Source organism: Pleurodeles waltl, chromosome 6, assembly GCF_031143425.1.
Source record: "Pleurodeles waltl isolate 20211129_DDA chromosome 6, aPleWal1.hap1.20221129, whole genome shotgun sequence".
Taxonomy (NCBI): domain Eukaryota; kingdom Metazoa; phylum Chordata; class Amphibia; order Caudata; family Salamandridae; genus Pleurodeles; species Pleurodeles waltl.
The window spans coordinates 1,229,916,301-1,229,936,543 of record NC_090445.1 but is presented as its reverse complement, the minus strand read 5'-3'; the positions used below and the strand labels follow the sequence as shown (position 1 = coordinate 1,229,936,543).

Sequence of the window (20,243 nt, the reverse complement as noted above, 5' to 3'; positions counted from 1 at the left end):
ACAGACTGATACTAAAATGACCAAGCAGCTGGAAATGCCTCAAGAAAGGAACCACTGATGTTGGAGGAAAAGAACATGGCAAAAAAACCTCCAGATGAAACAGCAACGAGCAAATGACACCAATGACCGGATGACCGGAGCAATAATGACCGGAGCAATGAGGAAAAATTCTATGAAGCAAAAGCAGGAAATTACCAGGCATATATATAGAGCAAAATAGTAGCCCGAGACTAGTGTTGCTAGAGAGTCTATGACTTGCGACAACCCTTCCCAAGGCCCACACTTTTTATATATGGAGGGCTGACCTGGAAGGGAAAGGGTCACAGAGAAACCACTCCACCCCTAGTTAGGACTGGGAAGGCCCAAGCCTACAAAGAGAGAGAAGCACCATCTTGCATTGTGATCAATATAACAACTCTAAGATGGCACCTGCAGATGGTAGAATACTAGCCTGCCAAGCCATGGTGGTCTTGGAGAGGTCAGTGCTCGGCATTCAGTCACCCCCAAACTAGAGTTGCTAGACCATTTGCAAGACACCCTTTCCAAGTCCAACACTCTTTATATATGGTGGGTTGACCTGGAAGGGAATGGGTCACACAGAAACCACTCCACCCCCAGTAGGGCCTGGGAAGGCCCAATCCTACAGAGAGAGAAAGGCACCATCTTGGATTAGGACCAATATAAAAGTCAAAGATGGTTCCTGCAAAAGACAGAATGCCACGCACCAAACTCTCAAACTCCACCATGGCGGAGGAAGAGGACACCAGAACCCGGCTTCAGAAACCCACCCCATCCTGGGAAGTCTCAAGCAGAAACCAAACCAGGGTCTCTGCACTGATAACTAAACATGCACTCAGATCCCCCGGTCCTGACGCCACTGCCAAACAGGGAGAGTATGATAGGATTGCAGAAACAAGGCTGCAATGGGAGGTGGGGTCAGAAGCGTGTCATTGTCACTTTCCTGGGCTGAGCCATGTGCCAATGGTTCTACTTAGTAACATTAAACAAATCTACAATTAGAGGCACAGAAAAGAGTGATTTGCTATGAATCACTCATGTTTTATTAGCCACTAAACTGAAACATCCACAAGAATTGCAAAACCCACAGTGTGCATACCTCCGAAATTTCATGTGACGTTACTAGAAAATATCCCAGCATCATCATAAATCTGCTTTGCAATGCCCTCTTGAAAGCATGAGGGAAAGAAATATAATACTAAGATGATGCAATGATAGGTCCACTCCCATGCCTCACAAAATGTAATATATCCACTACTAAAGAATTGCTGAGGGTTTGTTGGCCATCTTGAACCCAAGGCACGCCTCAACCCAACACAGCATAAGCATATACAAGTACTGATATGAACTGATGATGGGACAACCTTTGTCTGATTCTTCTCTTTCCATCATCCCTGAAGTTTAAATTTCCAAAAAGGGATGAAGATATTCCACTCCTGCAGATGTATTACCTTACTAGTAGGCTTTTGCTTACTTCTACTTCACTGGCTACTGTCACTTTCATTGGCAAAGAAAGCTAATTGAGATCATTTGTGATTATTTGATAAGGTGTTGCATGTATCACATTGTCAGTGCAAAAAGCAGTTCTTATATTCCCATGGATCAAGGTGGTCTGGAGTAAGAGTGCATCAAGAGCTGACTATTGAGTAGTTCACTGTGACATACCCCTCAATCTCTTACTGCACACAGGTCTGTTCAAAACTCCCATGCCTCTATTGACTGACAACCACAGCAGTTAGCATTCCTTAGAGTACAAATACCCTACAAGGTAAACTCTAAGATAGGAGACCTACCTCTTATGTAGCACTGGACATAGAAACTTTACCTGCTATAGAGTTCCCATCTCTATGGCTGCTTGGATGTTGAGAGAGGAGAAAGTATTTGTATTGCTGATTCTGTCTGTCTGATTTTTTGCATTTGCCACTTGTACTCTTTGAAAATTAAGTTGTCCTTGATGGGAGTGTGAGAGGTTAGATACAGCACAACGGGATACTATAACAGTTCCACCCTCAAACTCCACTATCCCTATTTACCCAGAAGAACTTCGGGAGAAACACATTCAGGGAAATCTACGAAATGCTCTGCAGACTACAAGTTGTGTGTGAGATGGAGGAGAGAAACAAAAAAAGAAGAATGTAAAGGAGACAACAGGAGACAGCAAATAAATCTGTTTTGTGTAATTACAGTCACTGCACTAGGTTTTGTACATCGCTTCATGTTAAAGAAGATAATAAAATAGTATGGCAACATGGTTGCAAAATATGAAAAATATGATATTTGCGCTGTTATGATTTGCAAATAAAAGGATAAAGAAAATAAGGTAGCAGAAGTGCGCAACATCGATACAATGATGAAAAAATGAAGGGGAAGGATGACAATAGCCCTGTGAAAGGAGCTACTGTGCACACTGTTGCAGTGAGTGTGCATTCACAGAATGGCTTGCCATGGCATCCTCTGCATTCTACTTTCGACCAGTGGTGTTCTTCAGTGGGCAACAGAGAGGATCACTTGCTTCTGCCTATTGTGGTGGTGCTCATGACGCTTCTGGATTTAGCTTCCTCAATCATCTGAGTCCATAAGAATCTGTGGCAGCCTGCTTCCTTGAAGTGGAATGGCTAGAAGGAGTTTAGAGACTTTGCTGCATTTTTCTGACAACACTTCAATCAATCAATCAATCACTTGTACTGCGTGTGCTGCTCCCTCGAAAAGCCAGGTCTTGAGATCTTTCCTGAACTGCTTCAGTGAGGTGGCCTGTCTGAAGTTGAGTGGGAGCGTGTTCCATTTCCGAGCTGCGAGATAAGAGAAGGATCTACTTCCAGCTGTGCTCTTCCTGATTTTGGGGATGGCGGTGAGGGCGAGTTGGAAGGATCGTAGCTGTCTGGTGGGGGGGGGTAGAAGGTCAGGCGGTGGTTGAGGTAGGCCGGTCCTATGTTGTGCAGTGCCTTGTGGGTGTGCGTCATTAGCTTGTATGTGATGTGCTTGTCGACCGAGAGCCAGTGCAAGTCGCTGAGGTGGGCGGAGATGTGGCTGTGGTGGGGGATGTCCAGGATGAGGCTGGCTGCTGCATTCTGGATTCTCTGTAGTCTTGTTTGGAGATTCTTTGTGATGCAGGAGTAGAATGCATTGCCATAGTCTAGTTTGCTGCTGACAAGCACCTGGGTGGCCGTCCTTCTTGTTTTGGTGGGGATCCACTTGAAACTCTTCCAAAGCAGGCGCAGGGTGTAGAAGCAGATTGATGAGACCGCGTTGACTTGGCGGGCCATGGAGAACGTGGAGACCAGGATGATGCCCAGGTTGCGTGCATGGTCGGTGGGGGCGTTTCTTCGGGCGGTAGGCCACTAGGGGTCGTCCCAGGAATAGGGGGTGGAGCCGATTACAAGGATCTCTGTCTTGTCCAAGATGAGTTTGAGGCAGCTAGTTTCCATCCAGGTGGTGACTGCTCTCATTCCATCATGGAAATTTCTCTTGGTTGTTGAAGGGTCGTTGGTCAAGGAGAGGATCAGTTGGGTATTGTTGGCGTGGGATACGATGTTAAGACTGTGCTATCTGATGACTTTAGTGAGCTGGGCCATGTAGATATTGAAGAGGGCTGGGCTTAGCGAGGAGTTGGTCAGAAATCAACAGCAATGGAAGCAAGAGAGAGAGAATGCAGGTGACATAGTCTCAAATGCTGAGGATCAAGGGATTTGCAAGCAGGTTCTGGAAAGGAGACATTATCCCCATTATTTTACCCACCCTATCAGTCGAATGTCTAGACTACCAGGGTGGGAAAAAAGTGCTTATCTTTTCGCTTTCGTTGTTCCGGCTATAAAACTGACTAAGTTCACAGACTGCATTTCTTCAAAAGCAGTCTTTGAAAAAATCTATGTGGCAAACTATTTTGATGTTTGATTGTGCTTCTACCTCTTATTTTACTTCCATGATCAGGATACCTCTTAGCACTTTCCTTATAAAACCTCACCTCCTATTCTAGTCTTGTACCTCTCAATCTACTATTGCAGCATCTCCACTATGTCAGCCTAACCTGCAAAGGCCCAACAAAAGAAGCCTGTGCATTATGAAGGGCAATATATTGATGGTGAACTGGTAAAGTTACACCACTCATGTTCAATCATGGATTAGGCATATATACTTTAGTATGCAATGGGGGAGCTAAATTAAGAATATCACTCCTAGATGTGAGAGGGGAGGTGTTGTTACCGGTACCCCAACCCCAACCGTATCCAAGCACTTCAGCACTCCATAGCCCATCTCATTGTTGCTTGCTTGTAAATAGCTTTGTAACCACTCTGCTTCGACATTGACACCATTCATTGAGGTAATTTCAAGCTCAAGTCTGGCTTCAATTAGAAGGCTAAGCCATACCTCAGCATTAAACGTACAGGCCAACGGAAGGAATTAGTACCACAGGAGGTTCTTATCCATTCCCAAGTTTCTGACCCATGATTTTCAATCACTCTAACTTATGACTCAAATTTCACAATTTATGGGGTTTGAGATTGGACTAAAGTAAATAATAATAAAATCCTAGGGATAACCGGTAATGGTATCACCTTGGATCTTAGCATGCAACTATGGGATTTTATTGAAAATGAAGATCATCTACATTATAATCACTGTTTTTCTATCTGATATTTTTGATAGGAGTATAAAATGCAGCTAGGCAAAGGTGAAGGATAGCAGAAGAGAAACTGAGTTCAGAAGAACTTTCTAAGGATAGTCAAAAGAGCATGACAATTACTTATAATTTATTCCCTTTGCTCTCTTTTGACTTACAACTAACAAAGAGTTATTCTACACCACACAAAATGCAAATAGGTTCATAAAGCTTGACCTAGGAGAGAATCAAGCCCTTGGAAGCAAAGGAGCCCCATGCTTTGTCAGGGTTTACAGCGACAATTTGGTTTTGCTGGCAACCACATATGGCTAGATGATTAACCACCTAAAGAGGAACCACACATAGGACTCTGGGCCTGATTTAGATCTTAATCAAGGGGAATACTCTCTCACAAACATGACAGATATTCCATCCACCAGATTACCATCCCAATATTTCCCATGGAGATTGTAATACAGCAAACTGGATGTCCGTTACATGTCTGATGGAGTATTCCCTTTGCTGACATCTACATCTTGCCCTCTGTCCAGTTCATCTATAAGGTTCTTGTCCGAGCACTAAAGTCCTCGAACAAAAGTCTTCATTAGAAGTTCACTGTGCTGAATTTAAATTTTTTACGGCTTTTTGTTACGGCTCCCTTAAACTTTTGAACTGCCAAAGGTATCTTAAACACACAGACATCTATCCTAGACACTGTCTTGATAAACAAGGGGGACACACACTGAATTGTTTTTCATATCTTTAATAAAACGTTTTCCTTAATTTCTCACTGTATGTATCAATATTTCAGTCCATATTACTTTTGCTACAAATTGTATAACATACATATCTCAAAGTATTTAGACACCTGTCCCATCTTCAGGGGAACTGAATCATAACAGAAAGTGCACTATACGCAGTGTCTACCGCCATATTTTTACCCTTCCCCTGGCGTATCTTGTGTCACTCTGTGCATCATATTCCTCAAAGGAAACCGATAGCCAATCTATTTGTTCATGGATCACAATTGTAAGTGGTGCAATATATATCACACCCTAGTGCACAATACGTACTGGAGCATGCAGATGTTTTACCAAAATCTACCTGTTAGCCCCCATTTTCAGGGCAAGACTCGGGATGAGCGGAATTTAACGCAACTGATAAAATCCAAACCCAGGGGTATTGCGTTTTATCCTTGCAATAAATTCCCCATACCATTCCAATATACTCATAATCGGACCCTTAGGAAATTAAAAACATTTCTGTGCAAGGAGTATTGCTAGCATTTCACTTTTGGTGTGTGTACTCTCAGTCCAAATGGTTTAAGCATGCCTATTCTATTTCTCTGCATTATTCTACTAATTAGCTGCAGAACACCTCAAGGTGACAACAACTGAAGTCGTAGTTTCTCTCTAAATAGCAGTCTACCCATGCTTACTACAGCAATATTTGTAGTATTTACCTGAGATCTGTTTACCTCTTTGACAGTCATTTTATTTGAGTTTCTCGAAAGTGATAACTGATGTAAATCGCATAAGTGGCTGACTTATAGAGAGTTAGATTTCATCAGCTAGAAAAAGGACAAAAAAGCATATTTCCAGGCTTGGAAGTTGGCACTATCATTTATTCAACTATAAGTCTGTTACAGACCCTTTATCTTCTCTGGTAACTGCCGCTCCATGGCGTTACTGATGCTAGGAGCATAACTCCAGGGGGTGGAGTTACCATGCAGTACAAGTGGGATCCGAGATCCCCTTCGAAATAAGGAATTACCAGAATGGTCAGTAATTATGGTTCCAATTCCTTAACCCCAGTGCTGCCAGGCCTTTTCCCCTCAGGTGCCAGGCCTTTTTTTTTGCTATTTGGGGAAGTTCGCGCTCAGGCCATCATATCTTTTTGTCCACATCAGCTACCCATGCCAAATTTGCATCCTTTTTCCCATTATTCTAGGGATTCTAGAGGTACCCCGACTTTATGTGTTCCACTGAAGGAGACCAAGAAATTAGCCAAAATACAGTGAACATTTTGTTTTTTTCAAAAGAATTGGAAAAAAGGACTTCAGAAGAAGGCTTGTGTTTTTTTCACTGAAAATGGCATCAACAAAGCATTTGTGGCGCTAAAATCACCAGCTTCCCAGCTTTCAGGAACAGGCAGACTTGAATCAGAAAACCCGATTTCTCAACACAGTTTTGGAATTTTACTAGGACATACCCCATTTTTACTATTTTTTGTGCTTTCAGCCACCATCCAGCTAGTGACAGAAATGGGTGTGAAACCAATGCTAGATCCCAGAAAGCTAAACCTTTCTGAAAAGTAGACAAAATTCTGAATTCAGCAAGGGGTAAATTGCGTTCCCCCAAGCCTCCCAATAAAAATGGTACCTCACTTGTGTGGGTAGGCCTAGTGCCCATGACAGGAAATGCCCCAAAACACAACATGGACACATCACATTTTCCCAAAGAAAACAGAGCTGTTTTTTGGAAAGTGCCTTGCTGTGGATTTTGGCCTCTAGCTCAGCCGGCACCTAACGAAACCTACCAAACCTGCGCATTGTTGAAAACTAGACACGAAGGGGAATCCAAGATGGGGTGACTTGTGAGGCTCTGACCAGGTTCCGATACCCAGAATCCTTTGCAAATCTAAACATTTTGCCAAAAAAACACTTTTTCCTCACATTTTTGTGACAGAAAGTTCGGGAATCTGAGAGGAGCCACAAATTTCCTTCCACCCAGCGTTCCACCAAGTCTCCCGATAATAATGGTACCTCACTTGTGTGGGTAGGCATAGCGCCCGCAAAAGGAAATGCCTCAAAACACTATCTGAACACATCAACATTATCAAATACAAAACTAACTGTTTTTGCGGAGGGCATCTGCGTTTTTGGTCCTGGGCTCAGCAGCCATGTAGGGAAACCTACCAAACCCAGACATGTTTGAAAACTAGACACCCGAGGGAGTCCAGGGAGGTGTGACTTGCGTGGATCCCCCAATGTTTTCTTACCTAGAATCCTCAGCAAACCTCAAATTTAGCTAAACTAAATCAGATTTTTCCCACATTTCTGTGTGGGATCACCGCACCGGGACAAATTTCATACCACCCAACGTTTCCATTAGTCTCTCGGTAAAAATGATACCTCACTTGTGTAGGTGGGCTAAGTGCCTGTGACAGGGAAGAGCCAAAAACATGTCAAAATTGAGGGGGAACCAAAGCGGTTCCAAAAGGGCAGTTTGAAAAAAAAAACATTTTTAGGCTGACAAGTGCAGCAGAATTTTTATCGGTATAGATGAGACAATGCTGGGTGATAGGAATTTTGTGGATTCCTGCAGATTCCAGAAGGTTCCATCACAAAAATGTGGGGAAAATGTGTGATTTCCAGCATAGTTGGAGGTTTGCAGGGCATTGTGGATAAGAAAATGGTGTGGGGTGCATGTGAAGTACACCACCCTGGAATCAGCCAGATGTTTAGTTTTCAGATGTGTCTAGGTCTTGTGGATTTTTCTACATGGCAGCGTCCCAAAGTCCAAAAAGTGCAGCCCTCACCATTCCAAGTGGGACGATTTTGAGAGTTAGCCAAGCTCTCATAGCCCAAATGTAAAACTAAAACCCAAAATAATCAAATGTCCTCTTGGGTTGCCACCACCCCACTATTTTGTATTTTTTTTTAATTCCCTGCCATCTAGTAGACTTTCTACCCCCCGGGTGTGGATCCGGAGTAACTGTCCTATCTGCCCACTAGTGGTCAAAACAACTTTGGCCCCATTTATTTGGGATGGGGTACCCCCACCCTCTTATTTTGGAAAACAAATCTTCCCTGGTCTCTGGTGGGCCTTCCAAAAATAGGCCGATTTGCCCCTAAGGGAGGCAGAAATGGGCTAAAATAAATTTTCCCCCCATGGGAATGACCCTTGCCTAAGGGGTCGTTCCGCTTGAGTGAAATTGATGCAAAAAAATAAAAATCCCTGGTGTCTAGTGGTTTCTGCCCCCCTTGGGGGCAGATTGACCTATCAAAAATAGCCCGATCTCTACCCAAGAGGGACAGAAATGCCCTAAATACAATTTGTCCCCCTGGGAAGCGACCCTTGCCTAAGGGGTCGCTCCCCATATATAAAAAAATATATATAAAAAATATATATGTCTGGTGTCTAGGGGTTTCTGCCCTCCCTGGGGGCAGATCAGCCTAATTATCATTGGCCGATCTGCTCCCAGGAGGGGCAGAAAAGGCCTAAAAATATTTTGCCCCCCGGGGATGCGGCCCTTGCCCAAGGGGCCGCTCCCCTCATGTATAAACTTAAATAAAAAACAAAACTCCCTGGTGTCTAGTGGTTTCTGCCCAACCTTGGGGAAGATTGGCCTAATAAAAATAAGCCAATCTGCCCCCAAGGGGGACAGAAATGGCCTAAAAGTATATTTGCCCTAAAGGGACACTCCCCACATACATAAAACAAAAAAACAAAAAAGTTATCCCTGGTGTCTAGCGGTTTCTGCCCCCCCGGGAGCAGATCGACCTAATTATAGTAAGCCGATCTGCCCCCGTGGGGGGGCAGAAATGCCTTAAAATTAAATTGCCCCCCTGGGGAGCAGCCCTTGCCCAAGGGGCCACTCCCCTTCCGGCATACACAAAAACAAAACAAATTCCACGGTGTCTAGTGGTTTCTGCCCCCTTGGTGGCAGATTGGCCTAACATAAATTGGCCGATCTGCCCCCAAGGGGGACAGAAATGGCCTAAATACGATTTGTCCCCAGGGGAGCGACCCTTGCCTAATCGGTCTCTCCCCATATATTAAAAAAAAGTAAACCTAAAAAAATATATATGCCTGCTGTCTAGAGGTTTCAGCCCTCCCTGGGGGCAGATCAGCCTAATTATAATAGGCCGATCTGCCCCCGGTTGGGGGGGGGCAGAAAAGTCCTAAAATATTTTGCCCCCCTGGGGAGCAGCCCTTGCCCAAGAGGCTGCTCCCTTTATGTATAAACATAAATAAAAAACAAAATTCCCTGGTGTCTAGTGGTTTCTGGCCCCTTGGGGTCAGATTGGCCTAATAAAAATAGACATAGATATTTTTTAAATAGAAATGGCCTAAAAGTAAATTTGCCCCCAAGGGAGTGACCCTTGCCTAAGGGGTCGCTCCCCACATACATAAAACAAAAAAACACAATTTGAAATTGAGATTTCCTAATTGGCGTTCACATGGAATCACAGTTGGGAACTTTCAATTTCTAATGTACGTACATGTGGCCTTACTCCTTTGTCCCTTTGACATTGTTTTCCTATTTTTTGCTTACTCCTTTTCGCCTTTTTTGCCTTTCTCTTGATCTTGTTCAAAGTCTCTTGATAAAAAAGACAAGACTGGTTTCCAAAAATGAGTGTCTGTGCCCATCCCCTGCAATTACCTATCAAAATTAAACACTGCTACGTTTCACCTTTCCAGCTTTCAGCTGCTGTTACATACCCCTCAAAGTTGAAAGGCCCCAGGTATATATAGATCTTTATTACTTGCTATTGGAGATCAGTTTTGTTGTGTGTCACCTGGTTTGTTATGGGTGCAGACGCCTACGGCTAATACCTGTTTTTGTAAAGGTAACTATCAATCTTGAAAATCTGTACATTGAATATTATAATCCATATGTGTCCACACACACACATATGCATTGAAGAATATCTGTAAATAATGTGATCACATTCAGGAACTTTGTTACTGTGTATATCACGGGAACTATCTTTTTTAAAATAATTTTTGAATCATCTGAACACACCCGTAAACTGACATATTGATTGACTGCCTCTTGGAATCTCTTATCACTAATCTGTCAAAAAATGCCACTGACTCCACCCACCAGGAGTTACTTTCTATACTAATGAGTTATATTCCAGGTGAGATTTCCTAATTAGTTCGTAACAATATTCTACAACCTTTCCGTGAACGTTTACACCCCTTACTAAAGTGAATTCTATGCATTCTTTAAAAACTGAATATGTTGTATTTTTGTGTCAACATTTCATGAAGTATACTTGCTCACTCTACTTAGCTTTTAGCATGTTTTATAAGTATTAAAATGATGTTTGCTTCTAAATGGAGATACCTAGGACATAAAAGGATACTGCCGAGTTTTCCCTCTTTTGAGGGGGGGGTAAATTATTTTACACTCATAAATCAGCAAATTATGTCAACCTCATTGCCTGGTCTAGTATAGAAGTTCCATTCAACAACAGAGAAGGCGCCCATTATATTGTCCTGTTTCCATGACAATACCTACCCAGATATACAAATCTGTGCAAAAAATGGAATTCAATAGGGTTTACAGAATCCTTGTCCCATCAATATTGAGGAGATAGGGACGCCTTTTCTGAATCCTGACAAATGGATGTGGATTTTGGAATGGAGGACTGTGAGGGACACCAGACCGCTATCCCTGCATTCTCATTCATTTTTTTCTGTTGAAGCCTTATCCCTGTCTGCAATAAAAAAATAATAATACTCAAATGTCCATAATTGGTGCTCATGCAACATTCATCTGGACCATTGTATGCTGCTTTAGTGGCTAAGCCCACATTCATATGGTGGAAGCTGCCCTTCCGGACAGCTTCCACTTTGCAAATGCAATACATCCCCATTGAGAAGTTAGTATATCATCAATTGTTTATAACTTCAAATGCAGTTGCAAAGCTTTGCTACAATTCATTGTAGCTCATGAGGGGTTATGACTCTTTCGTCCTTCCTCTTCCTTCTGAACCACAAAGAGTGTACATTGCACTTTGTAAAGACATTTGCGACTCATGTTATAACTTAGTAAATTGCGACTGAGGGTTTTGTGGTCGCAAGGTTTCTGATGTTTTGTATGACAGGTATGTGATTGCAAAACCCCTTGACATATCTGGCCCACAGACGGTATTTATGTGGAGTAGGGTAGATAAATCAGCTGCTGTGGAAGATAACTTTTTTAAATCACGCAGTATTTCCCAAGAAGCAGATCGCCCTGGCCCTATTCGTGAAACTGCTCAACTAAAATGATGTACTGTTGCCTAGTCTAGACAGTGATCCAATGGTACAAAAGCAGAAGATTTCTTCACTTCTTTTATTTGCAATACCTGTGATATGGTTGCCCTGTTTTTCCCAACTAAAACAGCAGAATGGAGGAACGGATTGTTGAATGAACCGCAACCAACAACCACTACTGAAGATTTTTTATAAGCTTTAGATAAACAACACAGGAAATATTGCAAGCAAAAATATCCTGATTACATTGTTGAGGTCTAAGGTAGTTTATTTATTTTATGTAGCACAAATGCATACTGTGGCAGTAATGCCAACATAAGGAATATATAGGGTGACAAACTGCTCCTAGGATAATGCTTTCATTCTTGGACTTTCCTGTGATAACCTAAAGCATTCTGGGTTTTGTATTCATTTGCTTCCTTAGAAATAATTTAAGTAAGACACCTGAAAACAAAGATTAGTAGTCGAAAAGTTAATAAAAGAAGAAAAATACCGTATTGACCGTGAATAACCATAACAATATTGTAGTACAGAGCTTGGGGGCCAGGATGATGCAGTTACGTTATGATTAAGGGAAAAGAATTGGATGGGGCAGAAGTGATGTTAAAGGAGAGAGAGAACTAGTGGGGGCATTGATTCATAAGTGGGTACAAATGCGCAGTAGTCTGTGTGTGCTACATGACATTTAGTGGCATATTTACAAGAAAGTGGTGCATCATAGATGATGCGCCACTTTTCTTGCCCCCTATTGCGTGCCCCCCAACAATACCATGTGTGCATCGTATTCAGAACATGGAGCACCATGGCACACATGAGGCCAATAGCATAAAAAATGTTGACGCTATGGTTGCACTTTGGTGGATCAGCACCAAAAATAATGGTGCTAATCCACTAAAGTCAAGGTAGGCCCATTAAATTTAATGGCAGCATCACTTTAACGCCTGCCTAAAGCAGGCGTACAAAATGATGCTAAAAATGGCACAGTGAAATCTTGTAAATTTCACTGCGCCATTTTCCTGGGCCTCCTAATTGGGGAACGTCCCCCCTTGCATACATTATGTTTGGCGCAGGCATAATGTGGCGCAAGGGGTTACAAAGTGGCACAATGCTTGCATTACGCCACTTTGTAAATATGGCGTGATGAAAAAGCCTCTTTAATGACACATTAGCATCAAAAAAGGACGCTAATGTGGTGCAAGGAGGTGCAAGGGGCTTGTAAGTATGCTAATTAGCATTTTTATTATGATTCAGGTCAGATGTTCTACGGCCACGAAATACATGGACATCAGAAGAGGGTAATGGAATAAAGATGACAAAAGAAAAGCTATGTAAACTGCAATAGCCAAGCTAACCTGAAAGAGCCCCAATTAATAAAAACTAAACAGTAAAACCTTTCTTTAGTGTTATTCCCATCTGCATCCCTGTTTTACAGTATAACATTTGCAGTACATATTTCTATAACCCACCACTGAGTTGTCGGAGAACACATCAGGGTTGTTCTCATAGATGAATTTTTCCACCCTCTTCTGACGCAGTTTGAACATCTTGGATCCCCGGTTGCTGAGCAGTGACAACTCCTCCAGCATGACATCTCTAGGGACGCTTATCTTCTTTCCCAGATTAAGACTGGAGCCTTCCTGATCACCTTCAGCGGTCACTGCAAAACATACCCAGTGTATCCATTAGTGCAAATCCAGATCCCCCGTACCTCTACATACCTGTGGCTAAAAGTAAAAAAACTAAATAATAGTGCCTTTGTGTTACGTAACTCGTGCTCATGTACAGCGCCTCCAATACCTTCGAGTCGAGTTGGGGATTTGACAGAGACAATCAGTAGAAATACCATAAAAAACTTGCTGTGTAAGATGAGATGATGCTGCCAATGTGTTGTGTTAAGCTTCAAGCACCCTCACCCTTTGTGCAGTGCAAGATTCACTAGTCTGTGAGGCACAGACCAGCAGGGAACTGTGCATGTTTCCTGAGACAAAAAGTGGAACAAAAGCATGTATGGGAAAAGGAGACAGTCTCAGCATTCGAATTTACAATGTTCTCCCACTGCGACGCCTGCTCTAGAAAGGGAAGGGATCAATTGGTCCAAAAAAAAGGCAAAATATGAAAGCTGCATAGCGGAGCTGGCTCCTGTCAGTGGGACTGCATTCCCCTCCTATAGATGCCTTAAGAGAGGAAGCTGTGACAAACTGACCCCTAAACTTTGCAAATGCTTATGGTATTTATGGCCTGCTTTGCATCGGTAGAAATGGTCATAAAGTATTTGTGTATTGCCATGTCGCTTGCAGGAATGCGTGAATACCTTGTTGACAGCCCAACCTCCTTCCAGCTTTCAAGGGCGTACAAAATAAAATATTGTGATTCCCAGTTGCAATTATGACTTGCAATCCACTCCAGGGTAATGCAAGTTATAGCTTTGCAAAGTAGTTTTGTGATTCTGTCCCAAGGGTCACTAACTAATTTACAACCCTTTCAGCCCATTATAAACCCATGTCCATGGAAAATCCAGTAGGGTTGATCTTTTGTGATATTTATTTTCCGGATATCTTTTCAGTTATTTATGGTCGGTCAATCTATATATGAGATGTTTGGATGATTAATCGCTGAAATATAGAACAATTCCTGCCAGTAAATCACAATGCAGTGAAAAGTGGTTAAATTCTATGCATAGACTTGCACTCCAGCTATCACAATATTTATTCATTTCGTCATCCCAATTTATTAGTCACTTTACTAATATACAAATGCACACATTGCCGCATACTATTGTTAATACAGAAAATGTTTACCCTTAGGTTCAAGTAGTATATGCTACACACACCAGCCTTTTTGTTCACCAGAAAAAAAACATTTTCAATTTATAGTTCTTGTTGGACCTGGCTTTTTGACAGGGTCATCCCCAAACGTTTTGCCTCCTTCCTCCTATTTTTTCTGACCTGTTCTTGTTGGCTTTTGAACTCTGGGCACTTTACCACTGCTAACCAGTGCTAAAGTGCATATGCTCTCTGTATAAATTGTACTTTTGATTGGTTTATCCATGATTGGCTATTTAATTTACTTATAAGTCCCTAGTAATGTGCACTATATGTGCCTAGGGCCTGTAGATTAAATGCTACTAGTGGGCCTGCAGCACTGGTTGTGCCACCCACTTAAGTAGCCCCTTTTCCTTGTCTCAGGCCACTGTCACTTCGACTTGGCCTTTAAAAGTACTTGCCAAGCCTAGAACTCCCCTTTTTCTACATATAAGTCACCCCTAATGTGTGCCCTAGGTAACCCCTAGAGAAGGGTGCTGTGTGGGTAAAAGGCAGGACATGTACCTGTGTAGTTTATATGTCCTGGTAGTGTAGACTCCTAAATTCGTTTTTACACTACTGTAAGGCCTACTCCCTTCATAGGCTAACATTGGGGCCGCCCTCATACATTGTTGAAGTGGCAGCTGCTGATCTGAAAGGAGCAGAAAGGTCATATTTAGTATGGCCAGAATGGTAATACAAAATCCTGCTGACTGGTGAAGTCTAATTTAATATTACTATTCTAGAAATGCCACTTTTAGAAAGTGAGCAGTTCTTTCCACTTAAATCTTTCTGTGCCTTTCAATCCACGTCTGGCTAGGTTTAGTTGACAGCTCCTTGTGCATTCACTCAGACACACCCTAAACACAGGGTACTCAGCCTCACTTGCATACATCTGCATTTTGAATGGGTCTTCCTGGGCTGGGAGGGTGGGGGGCCTGCTCTCACACAAAGGACTGCCACACCCCCTATTGGGACCCTGGCAGACAGGATTGAACTGAAAGGAGACCTGGGGCACTTCTTAGCCACTCTTTGAAGTCTCCCCCACTTCAAAGGCACATTTGGGTATAAAACAGGGCCTCTGCCCTACCTCAATAATTGCTGGAGAGCATATGTCTGGTCCTTATTTTCCAGAGCTACGCCAACACCAGGTGGAGTGTGAGTTCTCTGACCCCAGGGAGCTTACAATGGAGGCAGACTTCTGGGTGAATACCAGAGAGTCTGAAGAGGCATTTGGGGGTGCTCCTGAAGGGTGTGGTCTAGGTGTTTCCCAACCAAGTGAGGTGGGAGAGGATTGTAGTGTCCCAGGTAGGTCCCAGGTCCTAGAGGGTTCCATGAGGGAACACCAGGAGGGAAGCCTAGCCTGTACATTAGGGCCACCTGTTGAGGGAGGCCCGCAGTGTCAGAAGAACTGGGGGGGGGGGTGACTGTAGCCAGCACCCCACCAGTTCTGGTGTCTGGCAGTACCACTCCTAGTGAGGGGGTGCAGAAGTCCAGACAGAGGGTTGAGAGTGGGTTGCGGACCCCAGTGGAGGTCCTGGAGAGTCAGGGGTCAGCTCTGAAAGCAGAGCCCCCCAGGAATGACCCAGGTGAAACCATTTCTGGTTTGGGGGAGATCCAGACTCTGCCGGATGGGCAGAGGTCGGGAGACCTGCGCCAACCAGACTCTTGTGTGGCCCTTGGGGACGGTGTGTCCCTTGTGGGGGGTGAGTGTGCCCCCCAGGAAGTCCTGGCATGGCAGGCAATGGTTCAACCTCAGGGTGGTGACTCTGGGTTGAATGACCAGGTTCAGGGGTTAAACTCTGACCTGGCGGGGGTAGGTGTGCCCCACAGAAAGTCCTGGTGTGCCAGGCAATTGTCCAACCTCAGGGTGGTGACTCTGGGTTGGATGGCCAGGTTCAGAGGTTAAACTCTGACCTGGCGGGGGTAGGTGTGCCCCCCAGAAAGTCCTGGTGTGGCAGGCAATTGTTCAACTTCAGGGTGGTGACTCAGGGTTGGATGGCCAGGTTCAGAGGTTAAACTCTGACCTGGTGGGGGGTAGGTGTGCCCCCCAGAAAGTCCTGGTTTGCCAGGCAGTGATCCAGTCTGAGGGTACAGACCCTGTGCTGGAAGACCGGGTTCAGGGTGTCCCCCCCGGACCTGGAGGGAGGGGCTACTGATAACAGTGCCCCTACCATGTTGTCTTCTGAGGAGGCTACTCCTGGTTGGAGGGTGCTGGACCACAGAAGGGAGGGCAGGGGGAGGGAAGCCTCACCCGGGCCCTAGTCCAACCTGAGGGTACAGACCCCAGGCTGGAGGGCCAGTTGCAGGTTAACAGCCCTGCACTGGTGGAGGAATGGTGCAGGGGGGCTTCTATAAGCACCCTGACCATGTTGGACTCTGGGGGTACCGCTCCAGGAGGGAGGGTACAGAGCCTCAGAGGGGAGGACCAGGTTCCGCTCTCAAACAAAGGACTGCCACACCCCCTACTTGGACCCTGGCAGACAGGATTGAACTGAAAGGGGACCTGGTGCACTTCTTAGCCACTCTTTGAAGTCTCCCCCACTTCAAAGGCACATTTGGGTATAAAACAGGGCCTCTGCCCTACCTCATCAGACACGTGCTGGAGAAGAAACCTGAACCAGAAACTACATCCTGGCTGCTTTCTCCAAAGGACTGCTGCCTTGCTGTTGGCCTGCTGCCTTGCTGAAATCTTGTCTGGCTGTAAAAGTGTTCTCCAACGGCTTGGATAGAGCTTCTCTTTTTCATTTGGACTCTTTGTGCGCCAAAACTTTCGATGCACAGCTTGCTCCGTGGCGAGAAAATCGCAGCACACCGACGCTGCTCGACGCGACACCTACGGGGCGGCCGGAACTTCAACGCACGGCCTCGCATGGACAACGCCACCCAACTTCCAGAGGGGAAATCGACGCGATGCCTGCCGTGAGAAAGAAAATTGCACGCACAGCCTCGCGGAACAAGGCGCAGCCGGAAAACAAGCCAAGAATCCATGCACAGACCCTGGGACATCTGGTAATCCCACGATCCATAGAAGGAGACGGTCCGCGTGCCGGAAAATGACACACGTCTTCCCAGAGTGAAAAATAACGACGCAAGTCCATGTCTGAAGGGGCGCAACCAACGCACACACCATTTTTCCTCCCGTAGAACGACGCACGGCTCCCCGCGTGAAATATAACGACGCAAGTCAGTGTGTGAAGGGGCGTAACCGACGCACACACCATTTTTCCACGCATCTCCTCTTCTGTGGCCCTCTGCGGAGATTTTCCACTCCAAACCAGGTACTTTGTGCTTGAAAGAGACTTTGTTTGCTTTTTAAAGACTTAAGACACTTCATATCACTTTCCAGTGATATCTTTACAAATTCATATTGCATCTTTGATTGTTTTGACCTGCAAATACCCAGATAAATATTATATATTTTTCTAAACACCGTGTGATGTATTTTTGTGGTGCTATGTTATGTTATTGTATGATTTATTGCACAAATGCTTTACACATTGCCTTCTAAGTTAAGCCTGACTGCTCGTGCCAAGCTACCAGAGGGTGGGCACAGGATAATTTGTATTGTGTGTGACTTACCCTGACTAGAGTGAGGGTTCTTGCTTGGACAGAGGGCAACCTGACTGCCAACCAAAAACCCAATTTCTAACAGTTCTAATTTCCATCTTTTGGTTTTCACCCTTCAGAACACCCCAATCCCCATCCCAAAGCCTACAGGTATACGTGAGGCATGAGACACTCAGGGATCCCTAGCACATTCTGCAGGGGCCGTCATCATTTTGTGTTGTGCCATTACCATGGACAAATGTTCCAGAAAACGCGTTGAATAGCTAATATCAACCTTCATGATTGGCTTTCTCCTGCTTTGCAAGCCGCATTCTGCTAATTTTGACAATTTTATTTGTACTCTATTTCCTTTGTCTTGTATATCCGGGATCTGGCAACATCGCCCGTGTGATTCTTTACTTTTATTTTGTTATTTGTACTGTATGCACAAGCCTGCTGGTTTTATTCACCGTTTTATTTTATCTTAATTTTATTTCTCAGTAGTCACAATGGAAAAGGGGACTTTGGGCTCCATTTTTCTATTTCCAAAACCCTGCTCGGAAAGAACAGCATCTTTCCGAGAAAAAAAAGGACCAGCCATGGGGATGCATCTTAGTACTCATAAGGCCAAGCCATATACAGTGTTACATGTTACGTTTTTGACAAACGTTTGGATATGCGAGTCTTTCAGTATGATAAATTCCCTGAGAGTTCAGGCAGTATATATCCGTCATTATGACTGACTTGGGGCCAGATGTATGAAGGCATTTTGCATTCGCAAACGGTGCGAATGCCCATTTGCGAATGCAAAATGCCATTTCAGAATGTATGAAATACATTCTGAACGCAATTTTAAGGAATCGCTAAAATAGCGATTCCTTAAAATTGCGACCCTGCTTAGAGTCTCAAATTGCGACTCTCTAAATTAGAAATCGCAAATAAGGATTCCTTATTTGCGATTTCTTAGCACATGTATGAAGCAATTCCTAAATGCGATTTTGGCATTTAGGAATCGCTAACTACCACCAAGTTGAACTTGGTGCCAACCATGTGCAAAATTTAAAAATGCATTTAAAATGCATTTTTAAATTGTACATGTAAAGCACACATGCCCTTTTGGCATGTGTGCACCTTACATGTCCCCCCAAAACATTTTGGGGTGCAGCAGAGGGCGCCTTAGCCCCCAGCACCCTGGGGTTTTGCATTTCCAAAATTGGGATTTCTGGTTCAGAAATCGCGATTTTGGAAATGCAAAAAATTTGCAGATATGGGCCAACAGGCCCATAGCTGCGAATGGGGCCGGTATCGCAATTTGCGATTCGGTAATAGCATTTGCGATTTTTAAGAAATCGCTATTACCGATTCCCAAATGTGATAAATGGCACTTTGCGAGTCGGAAATAGCGATTTCTTAAAAATCGCTATTTCCAAATCGCAAACGGCCGTGATGATACATTTGTCCCTTGGTCCTAATCACCATCACCAAATCTCAGCATGTCAGGATTTCTCTCAAGCAGGTATTCTCATGCTTAGTTATGTCTTGGTCAAAACAATCTTCGGCTAATATTGGCCTGCATCTAGAAGAACAACATAAATTACAGTACCTTTAATATTTGGACCGAACTCCAAAATTGCCTAGAAACTAGGGCCCGTATTTATACTCCGTTTGCGCCGAATTAGCGTCGTTTTTTTCGACGCAAATTCGGCGCAAAACTAACGCCATATTTATACTTTGGCGTTAGACGCGTCTAGCGCCAAAGTATTGGCAAAGAGCGTCATTTTTTAGCGTGAACGCCTTCCTTGCGTTAATGAGATGCAAGGAAGGCGTTCCCGTCTGAAAAAATGACGGCGACGCAAATGCGTCGTATTTATACTCCCGGGCAAAAATCACGCCCGGGAGGTGGCGGGTCAAAAAACCCCGCATTTGCGCCACATTTTAACGCCTGGGTCAGGGTAGGCGTTAAGGGGCCTGTGGGCTCAAAATGAGCCCACAGGTGCCCTCCCCTGCCCCCAGGGACCCCCCCTGCCACCTCTGCCCACCCCAGGAGGACACCCGAGGATGGAGGGACCCACCCCAGGGACATTCAGGTAAGTTCACGTAAGTATAATTTTTGTTATTTTTCAATTTTTTTTGGGTGGCATAGGGGGGCCTTATTTGTGCCCCCCTACATGCCACTATGCCCAATGACCATGCCCAGGGGACATAAGTCCCCTGGGCATGGCCATTGGGCAAGGGGGCATGACTCCTGTCTTTACTAAGACAGGAGTCATTTAAATGGCGTCTGGG

At 44.3% G+C, this 20,243-nt stretch overlaps 1 protein-coding gene across 2 annotated transcripts in view; it reads right to left on the bottom strand.

Annotated features, from left to right (window-relative positions):
* Positions 1-20,243, bottom strand: part of MYOZ1 (myozenin 1) — a 493,538-nt gene that overhangs the window by 290,455 nt on the left and 182,840 nt on the right. For both annotated transcript variants that reach the window (XM_069240546.1, XM_069240547.1), the window contains exon 3: positions 13,074-13,264. In XM_069240546.1, the coding sequence (XP_069096647.1) occupies positions 13,074-13,264 (191 nt within the window). The remainder of the gene's footprint in view (positions 1-13,073; positions 13,265-20,243) is intronic.